Source organism: Lissotriton helveticus, chromosome 3_1 (assembly GCF_964261635.1).
Source record: "Lissotriton helveticus chromosome 3_1, aLisHel1.1, whole genome shotgun sequence".
In the NCBI taxonomy this organism is placed as follows: Eukaryota; Metazoa; Chordata; class Amphibia; order Caudata; family Salamandridae; genus Lissotriton; species Lissotriton helveticus.
This window is the reverse complement of record NC_136061.1, coordinates 562,727,529-562,747,781: the sequence shown is the minus strand read 5'-3', so window position 1 is coordinate 562,747,781 and position 20,253 is coordinate 562,727,529. Positions and strand designations below refer to the sequence as shown.

At 46.7% G+C, this 20,253-nt stretch overlaps 1 protein-coding gene across 7 annotated transcripts in view; it reads right to left on the bottom strand.

Moving 5' to 3' along the window:
* Nucleotides 1-12,277: 12,277 nt before the first annotated feature.
* The window catches only part of FTCDNL1 (formiminotransferase cyclodeaminase N-terminal like), a 221,454-nt gene continuing 213,478 nt past the window's right edge, over nt 12,278-20,253 (bottom strand). For all 7 annotated transcript variants that reach the window (XM_078680499.1, XM_078680504.1, XM_078680503.1 and 4 more), the window contains one exon: nt 12,278-16,212. In XM_078680499.1, coding sequence (XP_078536625.1) covers nt 15,773-16,212 — 440 coding nt within the window. In that variant the 3' untranslated portion in view covers nt 12,278-15,772. The remainder of the gene's footprint in view (nt 16,213-20,253) is intronic.

The window sequence follows — 20,253 nt, the reverse complement described above, 5'->3', positions numbered from 1 at the left end:
CTCCAAGTGGCCAGAAGTGGAGATAACGGACACAGTAGACACGGAAGCGGTGATATCGTTCTTAAACAATGTTTTCACAAAGGAGGGCATCCCCAAGACCATAACATGTGACAATGGTCCACAATTTATCTCCACCAAATGGGAGGCATACACTGCCAGGAATGGGATAGAAGTCAAGCACACTCCTATATACCACCCGGCGGGAAATGGTCAAGTGGAACGTTTTAATAGGGTGATCATGGGCACCATCCAAGCGGCCATAAATGATGGGCAAGATTGGGAGAAAGTTACCCAAGATGCTATGGGCCTATCGTATCACTCCAGGAAGCACAGGCTACAGCCCCTTTAAAGTACTAAGGGGAAGAGAGCAGTTCACCAAAGACAACACAGCGTGGAGACAGATGGTCATACAAAGCAAGTGGTCACCAGCAGTGGTAAAGAGGAACCTAGAGAAAGCACAAGAAACATACACAGAACACTTCAACAAGAAGCGGAACGTTCAAGGAGTGTCAGTAGAGAAAGGTGACTGGGTAAGGGTGAAGGTAGCCACCTTGAGACGGAAAGGAGAGAGCAAGTTCACGCCGCCGCTGAAGGTCATTGAGCCATACACCAGGTCAGCATTACTCAGTGATGGGAAGGTGTGGTCGCAGGAGAGAATGGCTCGGTGCAGCAAGATCCTGCAGTGGAGCAAAGAAGGGGATGAGAGCGAAGGAAGGAATGTGGAAACGATGGACAATGGAGGTTGCGAAGAGAGACAGGAGCAAGTCGAAGAAGGGACTCAAATAGAGGAAGCACGGGAAGACAAACAAGTAAGGAGCACCAGAGGGGAAGGCACAGGAAGGTCAGTGAGCAAGAAAGGAGACGAAGAGGAAATTGTGGAAGGAACAAGCAATGGACCTAGAGCACTGGAGAATGGGCAGGAAGAAGGAAGGGTGAGAACGAGAGTAGGAAGAATCGTGAGAACACCCAGACGGTTCCAGAACTTTGATATGGACTATAAGTAAGGTTGTCTTAATTTGGGGTACAATGCATAAAGGGGGGAGATATGTGGCATCGGTCTAGTTGTTGGCCCGCGCCGGAACAGGAAGTTCTGAGGGCCGGAACCGGAAGGCGGCCATCTTGTTTGGCACCGGACGGCTCCGTGGAAAGACACGGATTCCCGGCGCTCCGGGTTGCAATAAAGTAAAGCAAAACGCAAGCACTTGTCCTCGCCTTATTTATGCGAAATGACATTGTAATAAACATGACATAGGTGTTTGCTAAGATTCTCCAAGGGCAGGAAATTACCTCATCCTGAGTATACCGCCCTTTAAAAATGGATGACCCTGGGACATTCAGTGATATTTTGTAGGAATTGACCGACGTGCGAGAGCCCTTTATTATTGTTACTGTGTACCCAAACCTGTAAAAATCCTGACATCTGACGATGAAGGGAGAAAAAGAACTGAGATGGGAAAGTTGATTCAAGAGTTGGGCCCTCGTCCACGGAGGAGTGCGTGATATTTATCACACTTGACAGAATAGAAGCGATGACAAGACGCTATTGCTCTTATACATTCTGACTATTTACAGTGACTCCGTTTTCCTAAGCTGCCGTTTCTAACTTTGTTTTTAACGTGCTGGAACCTAGGTAAAGTCTTATGCCCCGATATTGAGTTAGGTGGACAGAGGAGAGCCGAAACAACTAGGTGGGGGCCCCATCCTTCCTATGTAGAGTATTTACATACCTATACACTCGAAATAGTGCGGATGAGATCTACGTCTATTTTCAGCAGAATTCCTGACACCGGCAAAATCTTATGCAGGACCTTAATTAGAGCAGTGACAGGAAACGAAGCTTCATTTATCGCAGGAAGACAAAGTAGAACAAGCATTGAAAATAGGTCTTGCCTTTGATTAAGTTAAAGCCATTTGCTTTGCTAATGGTATTGTATAGCAAATCAAATGGCTTTAACTTAATGAAAGGCGAGACATATTGCATTTTTAATGCTGGCTTAATAATGGCTTTTAATAAAATTTGCATATATTGTATTAATACATTGAGCAAAATTAAATATGCATTATTACAATTTGTTTCCGAAAAAGATGGGTTGCATTATGCAGAAAGCTAGCACTTGACTTCTTAATTGAAGAGACGAGCTGGCTGACTGCTGATGAAGAGCGAAGAAACTTCATTGACAGATTTATCTTTGTCTTTGTAGATGTTTCTTCGTTGCAAAGTCTCTCGCTGACAAATGACTAAATATGAGGAGACAAAAACTAATGTGGAGCAGAAAAGCAAAATATGGTCACTGTAAAATAAACTGTACAATCTCAGTGTGGGACTTAAAATGTGCGATCTCGTGAACCTCGGACGATATTGGTGTATGCTGCTATGAGACTATTAGACTTCAAGGCTTGTATGAGTAAGCTTGCCACTTGGATGACAGAGCACTGTCTAAAACTAAATGGCACGAAAACGGAGGTTATTATAATTGGGGGCAATGAGGCAAAATGGACAAAAGAATGGTGGCCCAACTGTTTGGGTCCTCTGCCTACTCCTAACCGGGAAGCAAAAAATCTAGGTGTCTGGATAGACAATAAGTTGTCTTTCGATAGCCACATCAAGAAAACAGTTGGCAAATGCTTTGGAGTAATGAAAACGCTCAACCGCACCCTTGACTTGCTGCCTCTGAACTCCAGACGCACCATGACGCAGGCACTGATCACATCCCGCATTGATTACGGGAATGTGCTGCTCCTGGGCACATCTGCCAAAAACATTAAGAGATTACAGGTTCTGCAAAACTCTGCAGCACGCCTGGTGCTAAGGCTGCCTCGGAGAGCCCCTTCGAGACCCTCTTTAGTATCCCTCCATTGGCTACCTATTAGTAAGAGGATTGTCTTCAAAGCGCTACTATGGTGCCATAGGATAATCCACCAAAAAGCGCCGGCTTATATGTCAGATCTGGCATCCCTGTATGAACCGAACAGATCTCTCAGATCGAAAGGAATGGGCCTGCTCAGAACACCTCGCCCCAAAAAAGCCAGAATGGGAGGCAGATCCTTCCGTTCTATGGCAGCCAGGCACTGGAACCTTCTTCCCACGGACATCAGGCTAGAGACAAATGAGGCCTCTTTTAGAAAGCGGCTAAAGACCCATCTATTTACTGCATAATGATACTCCTGTTTTCTCTCCTCAGAATATGCTCTCTCCACAGCGCGGGGACACGCCGGGAGGCGTCACCAGGCGCTCTATAAACCCCTTTAAACTAAACTAAAAACTAAACAGCCGTTATGTGGCTCGCACGACCACTAGGTGGCATCATTTCGTTACATTACTTTGCCTCAGCCACGCTTGTTCCACGGGTCTTTATGATTCAAAAATAAACTACATGTCAGTTGGAAACTCACTTATTGATGCTACGGCATGTACATTCACCTGGTGCTTTCCTCAGTGATGTTTTGGCAAAAAAAAAGCCTCTTCAAATACAGTAAACAATCTGGTGTGATTAGAAAAGGGAACTCGCGGATATGGCTGTGTTGTCGACTGTTCTTTTCTTATTGTAACTTTTCTTCGGAACCGTCTGTCATTGCAAGCCTGGCTTCCCCTTGTGGAGCCGGTAACGTGCAAAATGTGTTTTGTTTCGAACTGGTATAAAAGTCCAATTTCTATTCTAGCATTCTGAAGAGCAGTAGCAGCTTGGCACCATCTAATACACCGAGCCAGTATCCCTGACGTGCCAAACGGCGCCATCTGCCCTTTTAGTTTAGATGGCCTCAGAGTTGAACTGAACAAAAGTGAATTTACCATGTGACAGAGCCAGTAAACCACAATCACCACAGCAACTCCAGTACTAGTCGAAAAGGCAAGGAACCTGTGCTTAGAAATGCAATTCCATGCATACATTATTTAAACTTAATGATTTTGTTGGCATAAAATGTTCTGTGCTTTCTAAGTGATACTGGGTAGAAAGAAACACGATGTGCCCGAGCTATATCTAGTATTAAATTCGCGCCTAACGATTCCTAATTCAGAGGCTTTCTTTGCCTCGCGCTGGCGCCCTCGAGCGCGTTCCAGATGTTTCCCACCGAATGAAGGAATACCCCGAAAGAGCCCCGTCTGCAATGGTTCCAGCAGTTTTAGGTAAAGTCCAGGCGCTAAACTCACTTTATGAACAGTTTGGGCCCCGATGTGATAACGTTCACGCAACGCTTTTTGCAGGAAAAAGAGAGTACTAGTACCTAAAAAGCTATCGCCATGCCACGCCACGCCACACGCCATTGTGGGAATAAAAAAAGAAAGTGCTCAGGAGCAATTAGAAGACACTGTGTCACGCCGCGGAGTAAAAGATCCAGTCTGGGTGGGCGGGGACAAAAGTGGACAAGGCGGTAACCAGAAGGGACTAAGAAGCCTCCTTTTCAAACCTGAGCAAGCATTTAGCTTGGGGGATGACGCCAGCGATTGAAAAAGATGGGTGGGGCTTCTAAAAGCTTCAGAATCATCCGTATTGATTCCAAGAAGCCCTCGCCAGGCCAGACCTAAAAATAGGCACTGTTTGGGTAACTCTTGTCACTTTCGTACCCACAAGCACAAGTTACTACTTGTGTAATGATATATCGGTAGGAGACATTAGTAAGTGATAGATTCCTTACCTTAGAATATCCCCATGCGTCAGACTGGATCTGGAAAGTTTTTCGTCAACAGTACCCCTGGGCGTCGGTAGGTGGCATCGTGCAGCTCTGCATCCGTCGCTGGCGTCCTAAGCGCCGAGATGACGTCACGGAGACTACTTAGGCGCCACCCATACACGCTGACGTCAGTTCTGTACATGACTTTCTGCGCCAGGAACACAGAGCCATGCAAGAAACTGACCACTGGTGCCATGAAACTAGGGCCCTGAAAGGGATGCCCTTAACCCTAGAAATCAGTTCGCAGAACGGGGAGGATGGGTGGGGCGGTAAGAAATCGATCACTAACTAATGTCTCTTACAGATATATCGTTACACAAGTAATAACTTGTGCACCTGAAAGAGACACGTTAGTGATAGATTCCTTACCTTAGAATAGATACCCTAGCAATACCAACCCCGGTGGTAGGTCAGCGAATAAGATGACACCAGAAAGTCACAGGGAACAGAACGGCCAAAGAAGCCGTCTCTACGGACTTTACTGTCAAGGCAGTAATGCTTGGTAAACGTGTGCAGCGAAGCCCAAGTAGCTGCCTGACAAAGGTCCTGCAAGGGAACACCGCGACCCAAGGCAGTAGTAGCCGTCGTCGCCCTGGTAGAATGGGCACGCAGCCCCACAGAAGGCTCCTTCTTAGCCAACGAGTAACATGCTTTGATGCACAGAACGACCCACTGAGTGATGGTTTGTGCATGGCCCGACCTTTTTTGGCACCCACGTAGCCTTCATTTAGAACGAGACCACATGATTTGGGTCCAGATGGTGAAGCCTCTCTTCCTCTTTTGAAGGATGCGGAGGTGGAAAGAAGGTGGGCAAAGTGATGGTCTGCCCAATGTGGAAGGGCGTAACAACCTTTGGCAGGAAAGAAGGATGGGTCCTTAAAACCACCTTGTCCAGATGAACAGAAAGGAAAGGAGGTTTGGAAGAAAGAGCCTGGAGTTCACTCACTCTTCTGGCAGAGGTGATAGCTACCAGGAAAGCTGTCTTGAGAGTGAGAAGACGCAAAGGACAGTTATGAAGGGGCTCGAAGGGAGCACACATCAGATATGTCAAGACAATGTTTAAGTCCCATTGAGGCATTATGAACGGCACAGGAGGAAAAGTGTGCGTAATGCCTTTCAGGAAACAATTAACAACTGGGGACTTCAAAAGAGAAGGCTGATCTGGAAGCTGTAGAAAGGCGGAGATGGCCAAAAGATAACCTTTGATAGTGCCCAGAGCAGAGGACTTGGGAAAGAGGGGCAGAAAGGTGATTCACAGCCTTAGCCACCATGCCACACACTTGTACCATCGGCAGGCGTATATCGTTTTAGTAGAGGGACGCCTGGCTGCCAGAATTACATCACAGACTTCAGGAGGAAGATCGAAAGCTGTCAACTGTCGCCGCTCAATCTCCACGCATGGAGGTGGAGGCTGGACAGGTACAGGTGGAGGACTGTCCCCTGCTGCTGCGACAGAAGATCCTCCCAAAGAGGCAGTCGGATCGATCGCCATGTTGAGTAACTCGGGATACCAGTATCTTTGTGCCCAATCCGGAGCCGTAAGGATGACTTGGGCCCAGTCGCGCCGAATCTTCTTCAGCACTCTGGGCAAAAGTACTATTGGCGGAAAGGCGTACAAAAGACCGCAGCTCCACTCGCGAATAAAAGCATCACCGAGCGAGTGCCGCCTTAAAATTCCAACATGCAGAACTGATGACATTGCACATTCTCTTCGGTGGCGAATAGATCTAACCAAGGCACTTCCCACTGCAGAAAGAGACCTTGCGCCACTTCCGAGTTCAGACGCCATTCGTGATCCATCAAGCACCGGCGGCTGAGTTAGTCCGCCCTGGTGTTCAGAGAACCTGCCAGGTGTTTAACCACCAAGGTAATGCCTTGATGTTCCAGCCATGTCCAGAGGCACAGAGCCTCCTGACACAGGGTCCACGACCCCACCCGCCCTGTTTGTTGCAATACCACATGGCGGTGGTGTTGTCCATGAACACCTGCACAACACTTCCCCGGACAGAGGGAAGGAATGCCTTCAGAGCAGGGCGGATCGCCCGAAGCTCCAAAAGGTTGATATGGAGCCGGGACTCTGCCGGAGACCAGAGGTCTTTGATATCTGCCTCTCCCAAGTGGCCGCCCCATCCCAGGAGAGACGCATCCGTCACCACGGTGTGCTCAGGTTGGGGAAGGGAGAGGGATCTGCCATTGACCCAATCGCGTTTCTTGAGCCACCACTGCATTTGTCCTGCAGTGCCCTCCGAGATCTGGACATGATCGGACAGGTTGCCCTGATGCTGTGGCCACTGGAACTTCAGGTCCCACTGCAGAACCCGCATATGCCACCTGGCATGTTGCACTAGCAGGATGCAGGAGGCTATCAGGCCCAGGAGCCAGAGGGTCATGCTGACTGAAACCCGGGATAGAGGCTGAAAGATCATAATCATAGCACGAATATCCCGGACTCGCTGCTCGGGAGGATAAACCCGAAACTGCATTGAATCCAGAACCGCTCCGATGAAGGGGAGCTTCTGAGAGGGACTCAGGTGCGACTTTGGCACCTTGATAGAGAACCCCAGCAAATGCAGGAGGTCAGCCGTAGTCTGAAGGTGGGTGACCACTGCCTGGGGCGAGCCCCCCTTCAACAACCAGTCGTCGAGGTAGGAGAAGACTGACACCCCTGACCTGCGCAGGTAAGCTGCGACCACCGCCATCACTTTCGCGAACACCCGAAGGACGTTGGTAAGGCCGAAGGGGAGCACGCCAAACTGAAAATGCTCCTGGCCTACCGTGAACCGCAGGTAATGCCGGGGGGCCAGCAGGACGGGGATGTGAAAATATGAGTCCTGCAAGTCCAACGCTACCATCCAGTCACCGGGGTCGAGGGCAGCCAAGACCTGAGCCAGAGTCAACATTTTGAACTTCTCCTTCAAGATGGGGCACAAGCCCCCTTTGTCCTTCTTGGGGACAAGAAAGTAGTGGGAATAACAACCACGTCCTACTTCTGGCCCAGGAATGAGTTTGATGTTCCCCTTGGCCAAGAGGGCCATGACTTCCTGTTGGAGAAGCGAAAAGTGATCCCCGACATGGGGTGGAACGAAGGTGGCATGGCTGGGGGGTAGACTCGAAGGGGAGGGAGTAACCCCTCTGGACGATTTGCAGCACCCACCTGTCGGAAGTGACAGAACGCCAGTGGGGGAGGTGATGTTGAATCTTGCTGTCCACTGGGGTGGGGTGCAACCCAAAGCTCGGACTAGGAAGGCTTTGAGGTGGATGCTGTGAGAGCGGAGGTGGACTGACCCGCACGCTGGCCCACTGTGCGGCCACGGTGGCCTCCATGTCCACGCTGAGTTTGGTTCTGCGCAGGTTTCTGACTGAACGAGCGGGCAGGGGCGCCCATCCTGTGGCTACGAAAGGAACGAAAGGTAGACGTGGCCGGGTGTGTGGTGGAGAGACCCAAGGACTTGGCCATAGCCCGAGAGTCCTTGAAACGCTCCAGCTCACTGTCTGCCTTATCACCAAACAGGCGAGTGCCATTAAAAGGCATGTCCATGAGGGAACTCTGGATGTCCCCCGAAAACCCAGTGGACCGCAGCCAGGCATTGCGACACAGGGCCACTGTTGTGGAGATCGCTCTCCCCAAAGAATCTGTGGTGTCAGCCCACAGCGAATGGCGAACTTTGCGGCATCCTTCCCCTCCGCAACAGCTTGGGAAAGAAGAGCCCTAACCTCTTCCGGGCACTGGGGCAGTGTCTGCGCCACTGTGTCCCACACAGCGTGAGAGTAGCGGCCCAAGAGGCATGCGGTGTTGACTGACTGGAGTCCCAAGCTGGCAGAGGAAAATAACTTCTTTCCAAACTCCAGCTTTTTCGATTCCTTATCCGGCGGGGCGGTAGGGAACGCACTTTGGGAAGTGGAGGCCTGAATGACCAGGCTCTCCAGAGTCAGATGATTTGTCAGAAAGGCCAGGTCACCCGGTGCCGGGCGATGACGCCTGGCCACGTTCTTATCCACAGGAACCCATGTGGCTGGTCTGGACCAGGTGCCCATCAAAACATCCGTCAAGGCCTCATTAAACAGGAGCAGAGGTTCCATAGAACTTGCCGCCGGCTGAAGCACCTCAGTAAGGAGGTTGGTCTTGTGAGTGAAGGTAGGTAGATCAAGGTCAAGGGCCTCAGCTGCTCTACGTGGCCTTAGCTGCTCTACGGAGCACCACAGTATATGTGGCGCCCTCCTCCATGACAGTAGGAGAAATAAATCCAGGCTCGGAGGAGAGGTCAAGGCCACCTGCATCCTCCAAGTCCTCCGCCCACTCATGTTCAGACTCGCACTGCCGTGTAAGAGTGTCCTCAGACCCCTTCCAGTCATCCCCCTCCTCCACAGCTCGAGGCACAGGCGGCAGCGGCAGGGGAGGCATAGGGGAAAACAAATGCTCCAACGGCACCGGGAACTGTGCCGATCCAGCTCCATGTCCCAATTAGGGACCCAAGCAGGAGCAAAATTGCCAGGAAATTCAGGCAAGGGCGGAGGTGGCACAAACGGAACCCATGGTGTTGCCGGGAACGCAGCCGCAGGGAGCGCCGGGGCCAGAGCCACAGGCGGCGGAGCCAGTGGCAAGCAAGGGCCCTCAATAGGGGCCGCAGGGCCTGAAGGCGCGCCGGAGGGAGCCATAGGCCTGAAAAGGCGGTCCATGGTGGCAACAAACTCTTGCACCTGGGCCGGAGTCGCCGACGGACCCGTATAGGGTGGGTAGGCCGCTGGACTCCCAGGCTCCAACGGAGGCGCAGGGGAAGGACCCCTGGCCCCCTCGTCTGTATCCGGAGACCGACGGGGGGACATCGGAGAGCGATCACGCTTCTTTGACTTTTTCCTGTAACGCCGCTTACCAGATTACGAGGGTGAAGACTTTGACCCAGAGGAGCGATGATGATGGCTCCACGGTCGGTCCCTCGAACGACCCCTGGACCTCGAAAGGTGCGGAGACGACTGCCTGTCCTCCAGAAGCTTTCGGGACCGCTCCCGCAAAGCCTTCAGAGTCATGGCCAAACAGTCGGAACATGACCGGGAGTCATGGACGCGCTCCAGACAGTAGAGACAAACGCCCTGGGGGTCGGCCACCGACATTGTACGGCGACAGGCCACGCAGGATTTAAACCCAGGCATCCCTATGTGGCACCAGGATTCAAGACTCAAACGAAGTGGAGACAAAAAGTCTCAAAAAGCTAGTTAAAAAGAGACTAAGGTACATGCTCTAACCGGATCTGTGCTTGCAGGTGCGCAAAAAGAAAGAACTGACATCAGTGAGCATGGGTGGCGTCAAAGTAGTCTTTGTGACGTCATCTCGGCGCTTACGACGCCAGCAACCAACGTGGAGTGGCACAACGCCACCTACCGACGCGCAGGGGTACTGCTGATGAAAAACTTTGCAGATCCAGTCTGAAGCCTGGGGATATTCTAAGGTAAGGAATCTATCACTAACATGTCTCTTTCAGATCTAAGCGACAAAGCTAACATGAGTTTGTGTAGTTTTGGAAAGGGAAGATGTCTCCTACATGCTCTCTGATGTCAGGGGAAGTTCAGAGTCTTGCTGATTTTCGACAATCTACATAATTCAATATCAACAATCAACAAGAACAACAGAGAATGCAAATTATATTTTTCCCCTTTATTGTTTTTCCTCCTAGCAGTGACCCTCTAAGGGGTACACCTGTCACGTATCATGTTTGATAAACAATCTGTGCAAGGGAGACACCGTATCTACTGGGAGAAGTAACCCGCCTCACTGGTCATCTTTAAGTGCGATTGACAGGCTTAATTGCACACATATCTAAGATTCAGCCAATCTGTGAGGCTACAAGGACAACACATCATTCACATTCAATTAAGTGCCTTTGAAAACAAAAGACTACACATCTTGGAGAAGCAGATTTGCACACTTATCTTCAAAGGTAGGCTGATTGAGGGCCTTACAACTGCCTTCAATAAGCATTTACCGACCAAACAGCACAAATGCAGGAACTGATCGATGGCATTAAGAACACAGATCAGGATGTGCCATTGACATATGAGAAGCCCCGTGCCCACCGAGAGCCGCAGGTCGCTCATACAAGTGGTCTGTGCATCGTTTGGCCAATGTCACCAATACACTGAGCAGAAGAAATTAGCAACTTCACTTAGACCTAGTAAGAGGCAACTTGCAAGGGGTCTGTTGCAAGGAGCCACTGCACTCTGCACCCCTCTACACCACTCCAATCTATTCTGCACTACTGAACTCCACGCCACTGAACTCTATACCACTCTTCACCTCTGCACTCTACCCTGAACCACTCCACGCCACTTCACTCTACTTTGAAACAATCTACTCTACGCCACTGCACTCTACTCTGCAAAACTCTAAGTCAATGAACTCTACACAACTTTAGTCAAAGCAAATGCACTCTACTCCACTCTATGCCATTCCACTCTACAATACTACTTAACTCTACGACGCTTTAACCAACTCCCTTTATGCCACTCCATACCATTTAATTTACTCGACACACTCCACTCTATGTCACTCTACTCTACAACACTCTACTCCGCTCTACACAACACCCTCTACACCACTCCACTACACTCTGTGCCACTCCACTCTACTCCACACTGACACTCTTATTCACTCCACACCACTCAGCTCTCCTCCCCTCTACATCCTTCCACTCTACGAGACTCCACTTATCCACTTTACCCCCATTCTCTCAACGCCACTCAACTCTCCTATACCACACTCCATAAACCTCCACTCTACTCAACATTACGACACCCCACTCCACGTCACTCTCTTTTACCCAACTAACTTTTAGCCATGTTGAACAGCAGCCACGCTGGTGTACAACATGACTAAAACATTTTCGCAAAGCCAATAAAAGCTCTAGCATAGGCAAGACTTATCACTCTGGCCATTGCTTGTTTTTATAGTCATTACTTTTTAAGACTCCATGGGATGCACATACTTATTTTCATCCCCGACTCCTCCCGTTTTTCCTCTAAATGCCTTCCCTCTCAATGCTCCTCAGCAGTGCGCTAGGTGCCACAAGTTGCCCTTGGTGATGACCTGGATGCCCCTCCTGTGAAGCGGACATGCAGCAGCAGGTGTTGGTTACCACTTACATTAAGTAAACAAAAAAGCAGAACAATCATACTACTACTGTTGACACACCAAACCTAAATAGCTGTAAAGGAGTTCTCAGTTGCAGAGTTTAAAATACACAGCTTTTCAGTAAAGCCCTTTCTAAGTAGCCTATTCATGATTCCAAGTGTATTGCAATCCCTGCCGACACCTGTATAGGCCAAAAACGTCCCTTCTTCAGGGTCTCACACCAGGATTGCAAAGAATCAAAATAGGCGAAGGCATTTTTTTTTTAAGATTGTAAACCAATTAAAAAAAAAATCTGGTCGTCATTACATATTGAAATTGTCGGTTGACAATGTCTTTCCCAGTCCACCAAACACAAATTACAATTCAAATGTTTGAAGTAATTGGGATAGTGAATACAATTATTTCTCCTGAACTATTGGTTCCTACTCAATTGCAGCGCACTTGAGTTAATCAAAACAACAAATAATTGTAACATAATGCAGCTTAAGTGGTAAGGCATTTTTATTTATTTTTTATATACCATGGATTTCAGAACCATCTCCTGGAAAATGAAACATCAAAATGATACAGTTCAAGCAATTAATGTAGCAATCATAATAAGCAAACAGCATATCACACCAAAACATTATTAGATGTTTACATGATTGTCGGTATATTCTACTCCAAAGGCCGATCAGTCAGATTGGAGCTGTGAGAGTGCCAAAGGACAAGAACTCTGGGCAAATAAAGACAAGAGGCAAAGTCCAAACCAGGAAGGCCTATTTAAAATTAAGAAAAATTACAGAAGGCGAGAGAATTAGTTAGTCGGGTGATTTCAACACCTTATAAACTATCCTAAGTACTGAGTCAAGGAGCAAATTATCATAGGGACTCCTCAGAATGAAAGCAAGGAAAGTTTTGTGAAAGAGCGAAGTATAATAACAAGAGGAATGATATGAAGTCTGCCTCAAGAGAGAGCAAGGAAAAGTCTGGGATACATCCCAAAAACAGCACATTTTGTACGTTCCCAGGAGTAGAGAATCATGGCCTTTGCATAGTGTTAAGTGGCGCCAAGGGCTGTACTAATAAAGATACACTGAGAAGAACCAATTGATAAGGCAAACACTGTGTCACACAAAACAGGCTTACTCTAGAAACACTCCCAAAATGAATAAGCATTGAGTCCCTTTTACCTTCCTATAAGGGAAAATGACAATGCACTACTAAAAATAATCTATTTAATTGTGAATTGGAGAACAGTTTAACCAGCAAGCAGGACCAGTTTCGAACATTTGTGACATTATAAAAATGTCTCCAGCAGGCTTCCTTCGAAGCACATTGGCACAATAGAAATAAACCAAACCGTGGAATATATCACATTTTTGTCTATTTTACGAAAAGCAAAAACACAGAATGGGAGAGCAATAATGCATGCTGTGCAATGTTTGAAAAAGCCATGTTGCTTTAGCTGCCAAAGCAACCAGACCAGAGGGCCTCTAAATCTCTACCAGGATGAAACAGTTACATAAACACAGGAAGACCACAGTCCTTGCTTTAAAGGCTTTTCCAGTCGATGACACTGCAATCCAGTGGGTATGATTCATAAGGCATCTGAATTTTCCATTACGGACAAAAGACCACTGACACATTTCTTATCCTTCTGTTAGCACTGTAATCCCACTGCTACCTTGCAGTGCTAAGTTGAATGTAAGATGGATGGAATCAGATCCAACTACGTGAGCCATACGTTTTGTCATCTGTGATGCAGACTCTATTATATCTAAGTATTTGGTGATGTTGTGTAGCCTGTCACGTCAATGCCTCCCTTCAGTATTTCTGAGGAGCAATCTTCACAAGTTAGCCGTTCTAATGTTGCACTGTGACTCAACATGTGGGGTTGTGTGTGCTGCCGCTGTACTTGGCCCTGTGTATGTGATGATATAATTTAAATCACAGGTAACCTGAAATAAAATCAAAATAAGACTTGTATAGCACACAATTACCCGAAGGTGTCAAGGCACTGCCTCGAGGATAGAGGAACTGCTGGTCAGAGAGAATGGAAACAGATTACTGATTGAAAAGCCAAGTTTCGAGGGCTTTCTAAATGTCAGATCTTTTTTTTTCTTTTTAGGTCTAGGGTCCAGAGTCTGGGAGTGCCTACAACAAAGGTTATACCTTCCCAACAGGAATTTTTGAATTTGGGAACTATTATGTTGTATGCTAATGCTAGTGTAACGGTCTAGATGGACTGTGCCATCGGACACTTTGTTTAAAGTATTCAGGTCCAGTGCCGTGGAGTGCCTTAAGGGCAATGCATAAAGCCTTAAAGTCAATCTGCTTCTTCACCAGAAGCTAGTGGAGAAGATCAAGTGCGTGAGAGACTGATTCATATTTAGGAATGCTAAAATGTAGGTGGGCTGCGGTGTTCTGTAACATCAGAATTATGTTGAGCGATTTTTTCTAGATGTTAAAGATAAAGGGCATTACTGTAGTCGACTTTGGACATTACAAGTGCAACGCTAACAGTTTTATGCAGACCCGAGGGTATGAATGATATTTACTGTCAAAGGTCACACCCAGATTTTTTCCTTTGCAGACAGTTGATGGTAAGGAGCCAAGCTAATGAGGCCACCATGTTGGGGACCAAAAGGAAATATCCTTGCCAAAGAGTGAGACCTCCGTTTTGCTAAAATTAAGTTTTAAACAGTTCAAGGACATCCATTCCTCAACTTGAATTCAACAGTTATGGAGTGGGATAACTGGCCACGGTTATAACAAATTGGGTGTCGTCGGCTTAGGACACTACAGAGAACATTAAAGACTTGATCAGATTGGCTAAGGGGGTGACATAGACATTAAAAAGGGTAGGGCTCAAATAAGAGCCCTGAGGAGCACAATAAGGAAGTGAAAAGGTAGGTAAGTTAAAAACATCAAGAGCTACAAACTGTTCTCGGTTCAAGAGAAAAGACTTAAGAAGGGTGAGCACTAGGTCCTTAATCTTGATGGATGTGAGGCAGTCTGAGAAAATGTTATGGTTGACAGTGTCGAAGGCTGCAGAGAGGTCTAATAAAAATAGTGCTGCGCTGCCACCGGCATCTACGGTCTGGCTAATTTGCTCTGAGGCTGTAATAAGAGCAAGTTTCGTGCTATGGTGGCTTCTAAAACCGAACTGGGTGAATCAATATGTCCATTGTTCTCGGTATAAGAGTTGGAACATTCAAGGGGTACGCCAGCTTTCTCTTGTTATAGATGTGATGTGTGGATATTACAACAGTTGTGTCATGTATGCCCCCCATTACAGAGGGGAATGTGCAAAGGCGTAGAACTTTTTCATTGCACCCTGTCTTTCATTTGGTGTGCCAGAGAAGTAACATTTGTCTTAATTTTCTAATCTAAGACTGCACTATGTTAACTGTCACCATGACAACAGATAGATAAAATCCTGAGGCTAGTAGAGTGTTTGCAGAAGTGATGGCACTGCCTGTCCACTCTGGATGTCATACTGCAGTGCTGGATGTAGCTTCTGAATGAGGCCTTGTAAGACATGCCTTGAGAATCTATCCTTTATGTAGATTAGTTCATCTGCAACGGAAGTTAAGATTACTCTTAATACTACATTCTCTGCAGCCCATCAGCGACAAGGTCTTACCATTTTAGAGTTTTGTGATGTGGTGTGCAACACATATAGTCTGTAATTCTTTTGCATCTGAGTTAGCCTGGTGCAAGGTTTATGCCTATTTTTAAGCATTTTGTACTTTTCACAAACTCATATTTTTTGTATTTCAATAGCAACGTCACAAAGTTGCTTTTGTTATCATTACATGTATATTCACAATGAAGAATTACAGTGCAAGATATCACTAGTGTTGGCCTGACGTGCCTTCATTTGATTTACGGTTCTTTTGCACAATACAAATTTGCTTTGCACATTTGCAATTGGTTGTGAACCGCTAACAAATCTGCAAACGATTTGTGTATCGCACACCTTATGAAATAGCTCTACATTGAAATAACACTCCTGTACTTCCAAAATTCTCCAATCCCATTTGATATGGCATAATCAGCTAAACGCTTACATTCTTGAGGGGTGAACCCAATTAGCGCTGTCCCAGCTGTCGAAAGGCTATGCTTCTTGGCTAAAGTTTTTATCCGATCTTCAATAGTGCGTGGCAATACATAGGAGAAGCTCTCATCGAGAATCCTGTTCGAGAAAAACTTCAGGCCTTCATTGGCCACTGCTTCAATTTCTGTGTCCTTAATGCTCTCAACGTTACAGGCAACTTCAACCTTTCCATTGTGAGGAAATGCCATGGCTTGGACACCTGGCAATCCTCCTTTGCTGCTGGCTCGGATAGCGATTGCAATTTCTTTTCCAATTGACAGATCTTGAGTGTCCAAGGTGCAGTTGCAGTTCATCACATAAGGGCTCGCTCCAATACCTAGTGGATATAAACAACATGAATCAGTGATGCAAAACATGTCCCACATTTCTCAATATGTGAAGTTTAAGACTATCAAAACATGACTAACAAATACTCAGTTGGAATAACCTTGCATCATAAAATTAAAGTGATAAAGAATGGTGGATATATATTTTAAACCAGAGAATAATTCTGTGGACACATGGAGACTGCAGAAGGAATACCATTATAAGTTCGCTATCACATTAAACTCTTTGGAGCTTGTGTTTGCCCATGGCCAACACAAGCACTATTGGTGCGTGGAACGGCCACCGGCCGACACAAGGGGGGGCTGCCTAAAATTCTCCGGTGCTCTAGAGAGAGAGTTCGGACTTTTGTCTAGTGCCAATTTTTACGACATAAAGTAGCGCAGGGGGCCTGCTGCAAAGAACAGATCTGTATTTTATGTAGATAGCTAAGTAGATTAGTAAAGCCGGGCATTACCAATAATTTTAAACATATGAAATGTATGTGAGAGAGAGGCTATGTAGAGATGAGGGGCTCTTTTAGTGGGTGGGAGCGAGGGAATCCATGGAAGAGGTCATAACATAGTGTGCCTTTGTAAAGCACACGTTTAACTGTGGGCATCTAGGCGCTGAATAGCAGATGTTTATTGGAGGACAGGGGAGGGATGGCGCCAAAATGATTGTCCTACTTGGTGCCACCAGCGCTAAAAGCTGTGATGATGGGTATGTGGCAAGGTGAGTGAAATAATACTGTGCCTTTTTTAGAGTCTTTGGAGAACCTGCTGATTTTGGAAAGAAGGCAAGGTACGGTGACTTTGTCATTATTAACTGTTACACACATCACTCACGCACAAACCCACCTACTGTATCAAATCAACATCCTATCTGCCTTCTACGTAGAATAGCGTTTTAAAAGGATGCATTTAGGCACTAGCAGAGATGGTGTCTCATTGGAAGAATGCAGTCCAAACTTTAAATCTGGCTCTGTAGTCCAGTTCTGAGGCAGGATCAGAGACTGAGACAGTATCTGAGGGAGAGGACAATGGAGCAGAATTTTGTGTAATTTGTTATTCTGCGCAGCTCCATCCAACGACACATCTTCCAGCGATTTGGAGGGTGGCGATGATTACAGTCATGCTGGCCGTTCACAAGCACAGTCTGTGCAGCTTGACAACAGGTCCAGGTTAGAGCAATCCAGAGAGCAGGCATGTGCGGCAGCATGCACAGATAAAGTGCTCTCTTGGCAGCCTACCAATTTAGTTCCGCGCCAAATTTTGCCTTTCACTGGAGACACTGAATGCAAAGTCGATACGGCTAATTGTGTGCTAATTTACTACATCCATTACTTTTTGGATGTTGACTTCCTTGATAAAATTGAGCAGCAAACAAATCTGCATGCCGAACCATTTCTTGGGCCTCATTCTAAGACACACAAGTAGACTCCGCTTCATTAGGGGAGTTGAAGAAATTTTTGGGTCTTCAGCACAAGATGGGAGGAGTGCATAAACCAACCTAGATGTCCTAATGGTCTATTCACAAGGTGTGGGTAACCCACATCTTCGCACCGTACATGAGCAGTGATCGTTTTTTGATATTGCAGCGCATGCTGCATTTCAATAACAACTCTGCTGCATTGCCCTGGGACCATCCTTACCATGACAGGTAGTACTACTGGAAAGAATATAGACATCGACGAGTCCTTGATCCTGTACAAAGGGTGACTGCTGTTCTGGCAGTACATTGCGAGGAAACAAGCTTGCTATCGCATCAAGTTGAACATGCTATGTGAGAGCTCGACTGGCTATGTGTACAGTTTGAGAGTGCATACAGCAAAGGACTCCAATCCAAACCCTGTAGGTTGCCCTCCCACTCTAGAGGTCACAGGAAAGACTGTATGGGAGCGTGTCCAGCCATTCCTTCACAAAGATTATATCCTTGATGTGGACAATTTCGATACTGGAGTACAGCTGTTCAGTGAGCACTACAAAACACTGTAGCCAGCAGTACAGTATGTTGCCGCAGCAAAGGACTCCCACAGGCGCTTGCTTGTATGAAGCTCTAGAAATCCCAGAGCAATGCGTTGCATTCAAACAAACTGCTTTCAGTCAAGTACTGGGATAAGCGTGATGTGTACATGCTCACTGCAACTAATGATGAGAGTACTTCCCCTGTCACGGTATGGGGTCAGATGGCCGAAGTCCACAAGCCCACCTGTATACTTGTTTACAACAAGTACATGGCAGAGTGAACAAGAACGACCAGGCACTTCAGCCTGTAAAACCAGCACTTGGTATAAGAAACTGTTTACCCACCTGATCCAGATGGCCACAACAATGCATATGTCATCATCAGACAACCACAGGAAGGTTCCTGTCCTTCTTTGGCTTTCAGTTGTTTTGTGATTGAAATTCTCGCTGCTACAGAAGCAGCAGCCTCCACTTCATATGTTCTGGAGGATGTAGCAAGGCTGCAGGAGCGAAACTTTGCTGATTGCAATCGTGCAACACCCAAAAAGCAGCGACCATGTCGTCGCCGTCGTAAAGTGCGCTAGATGCAGAGAAAGAGGCAGGAGAGTCATGTTTACTGTCCCCAGTGCCCATATCAGCCAGCCTTGTGTTTTCCTATTTGCTTTATGTTGTATCATACTAAAGCAAAGTGCTGGTAAATAGACTGAGGCGGCGCTGCAGTTAGGTAAACCGTTCAATGGTTGTGAATGGATACCTACTGTCTATGGGCCATTACTTCGCTAGGCAAGCAGCAGCAGAAATTTAGTTCCTCTACTTCAGGAAATCATGGACTTCCCTATGGCCTGCTCGACACCTTTATCCACCCTCAGAACGTGGTAGGAGTTCTGTTCGCCGATTGACAAGAGCATTATTGTCCCCACACTGCACATACTAGTGGGCAAAATGTTAAAGGTTTGACTAAATTTTGAAGTGGTTGTTAGGGAACTTATGTATACTACAAAAGGACAACCCTGATTGCCATTGAGAACCAGGTTAAGTGTAATAAGTCAAACAAATGTCCCGTAGGACTTATTCACCAACATTTGTACTTGCTTTTAAAGTGTGCAAAGTCAATTAGTAACTTGTATCTTAACCATTTTATTAAAAACGGGTACAATATCCTGTATGATGATTGTTTTCACATCTTTAGTATAAAATGTGAAAACAATCATCATACAAGATATTGTGTCCTGTAACCTTTTTCAATAACATTGGCTATGATACAAGTTAGTAATTGAGTTTTCACACTGTCGAAGCAAAAGAAAAAGTGTTGGTCAATGAGTCCCACAGGACATTTGTTTGGCTTATTACTTTGAGAACTTAGGCAATAATCCCCAGCATGTTTGCTTAGTTTCAACAGTAGATATGCTCACTCAGTGCGAGGAACAGGCCTTGCAGGGCATCCTCTGACACCCCTAACTTGCATCCACAAACTGGAAGGAGTTAGATTTAGCACAGTAAGTGCGTTGATGGTGCATGCCAGACACGTTTCCTTAAACTTCAAGTAGCTAGGGATGGAAGGCATGAGTATAGAGGATTACAATTAAAGGATTAGTCAGGACTCTGATTAGGATAGAGACAAGGATAGGTAAGAAAAACGTACAGTAGGTTTATCCCAGTGTTACTGCATAGGTAGAAGACAGACAAAAAAGGCAGCACAGATACAGATTTCATGACTTCATCTTCACCTATGGATTCAAACCCATTGGTGACGCAGTCACATTGAATTACCAAGGCATGCATGGGTCGATGCTTGACCTGCTAGTCATGTTCCTCCTCCGTCAGAACTTAGTAGATGGTCAGGCTGCTGTAAGATAAGTGCATCACTGTTGGACTTTTTCTGACATAGTGTTGCCAACTTAGATGCTTTGGGCACTTTGCCACTGCTGAGCAGTGTCAAGGTGCAAGTGGTCCCTGTGTAAAGTGTAATGGTAATTGGTTGTCCATGATTGGTATGTTTGCCTTACTAGTGAAGTCCCTAGCAAAGTGCCCTATGTGTGCCAGGGCTGGTAAATCAAATGCTACTAGTGGGCCTGCAGCACTGATTG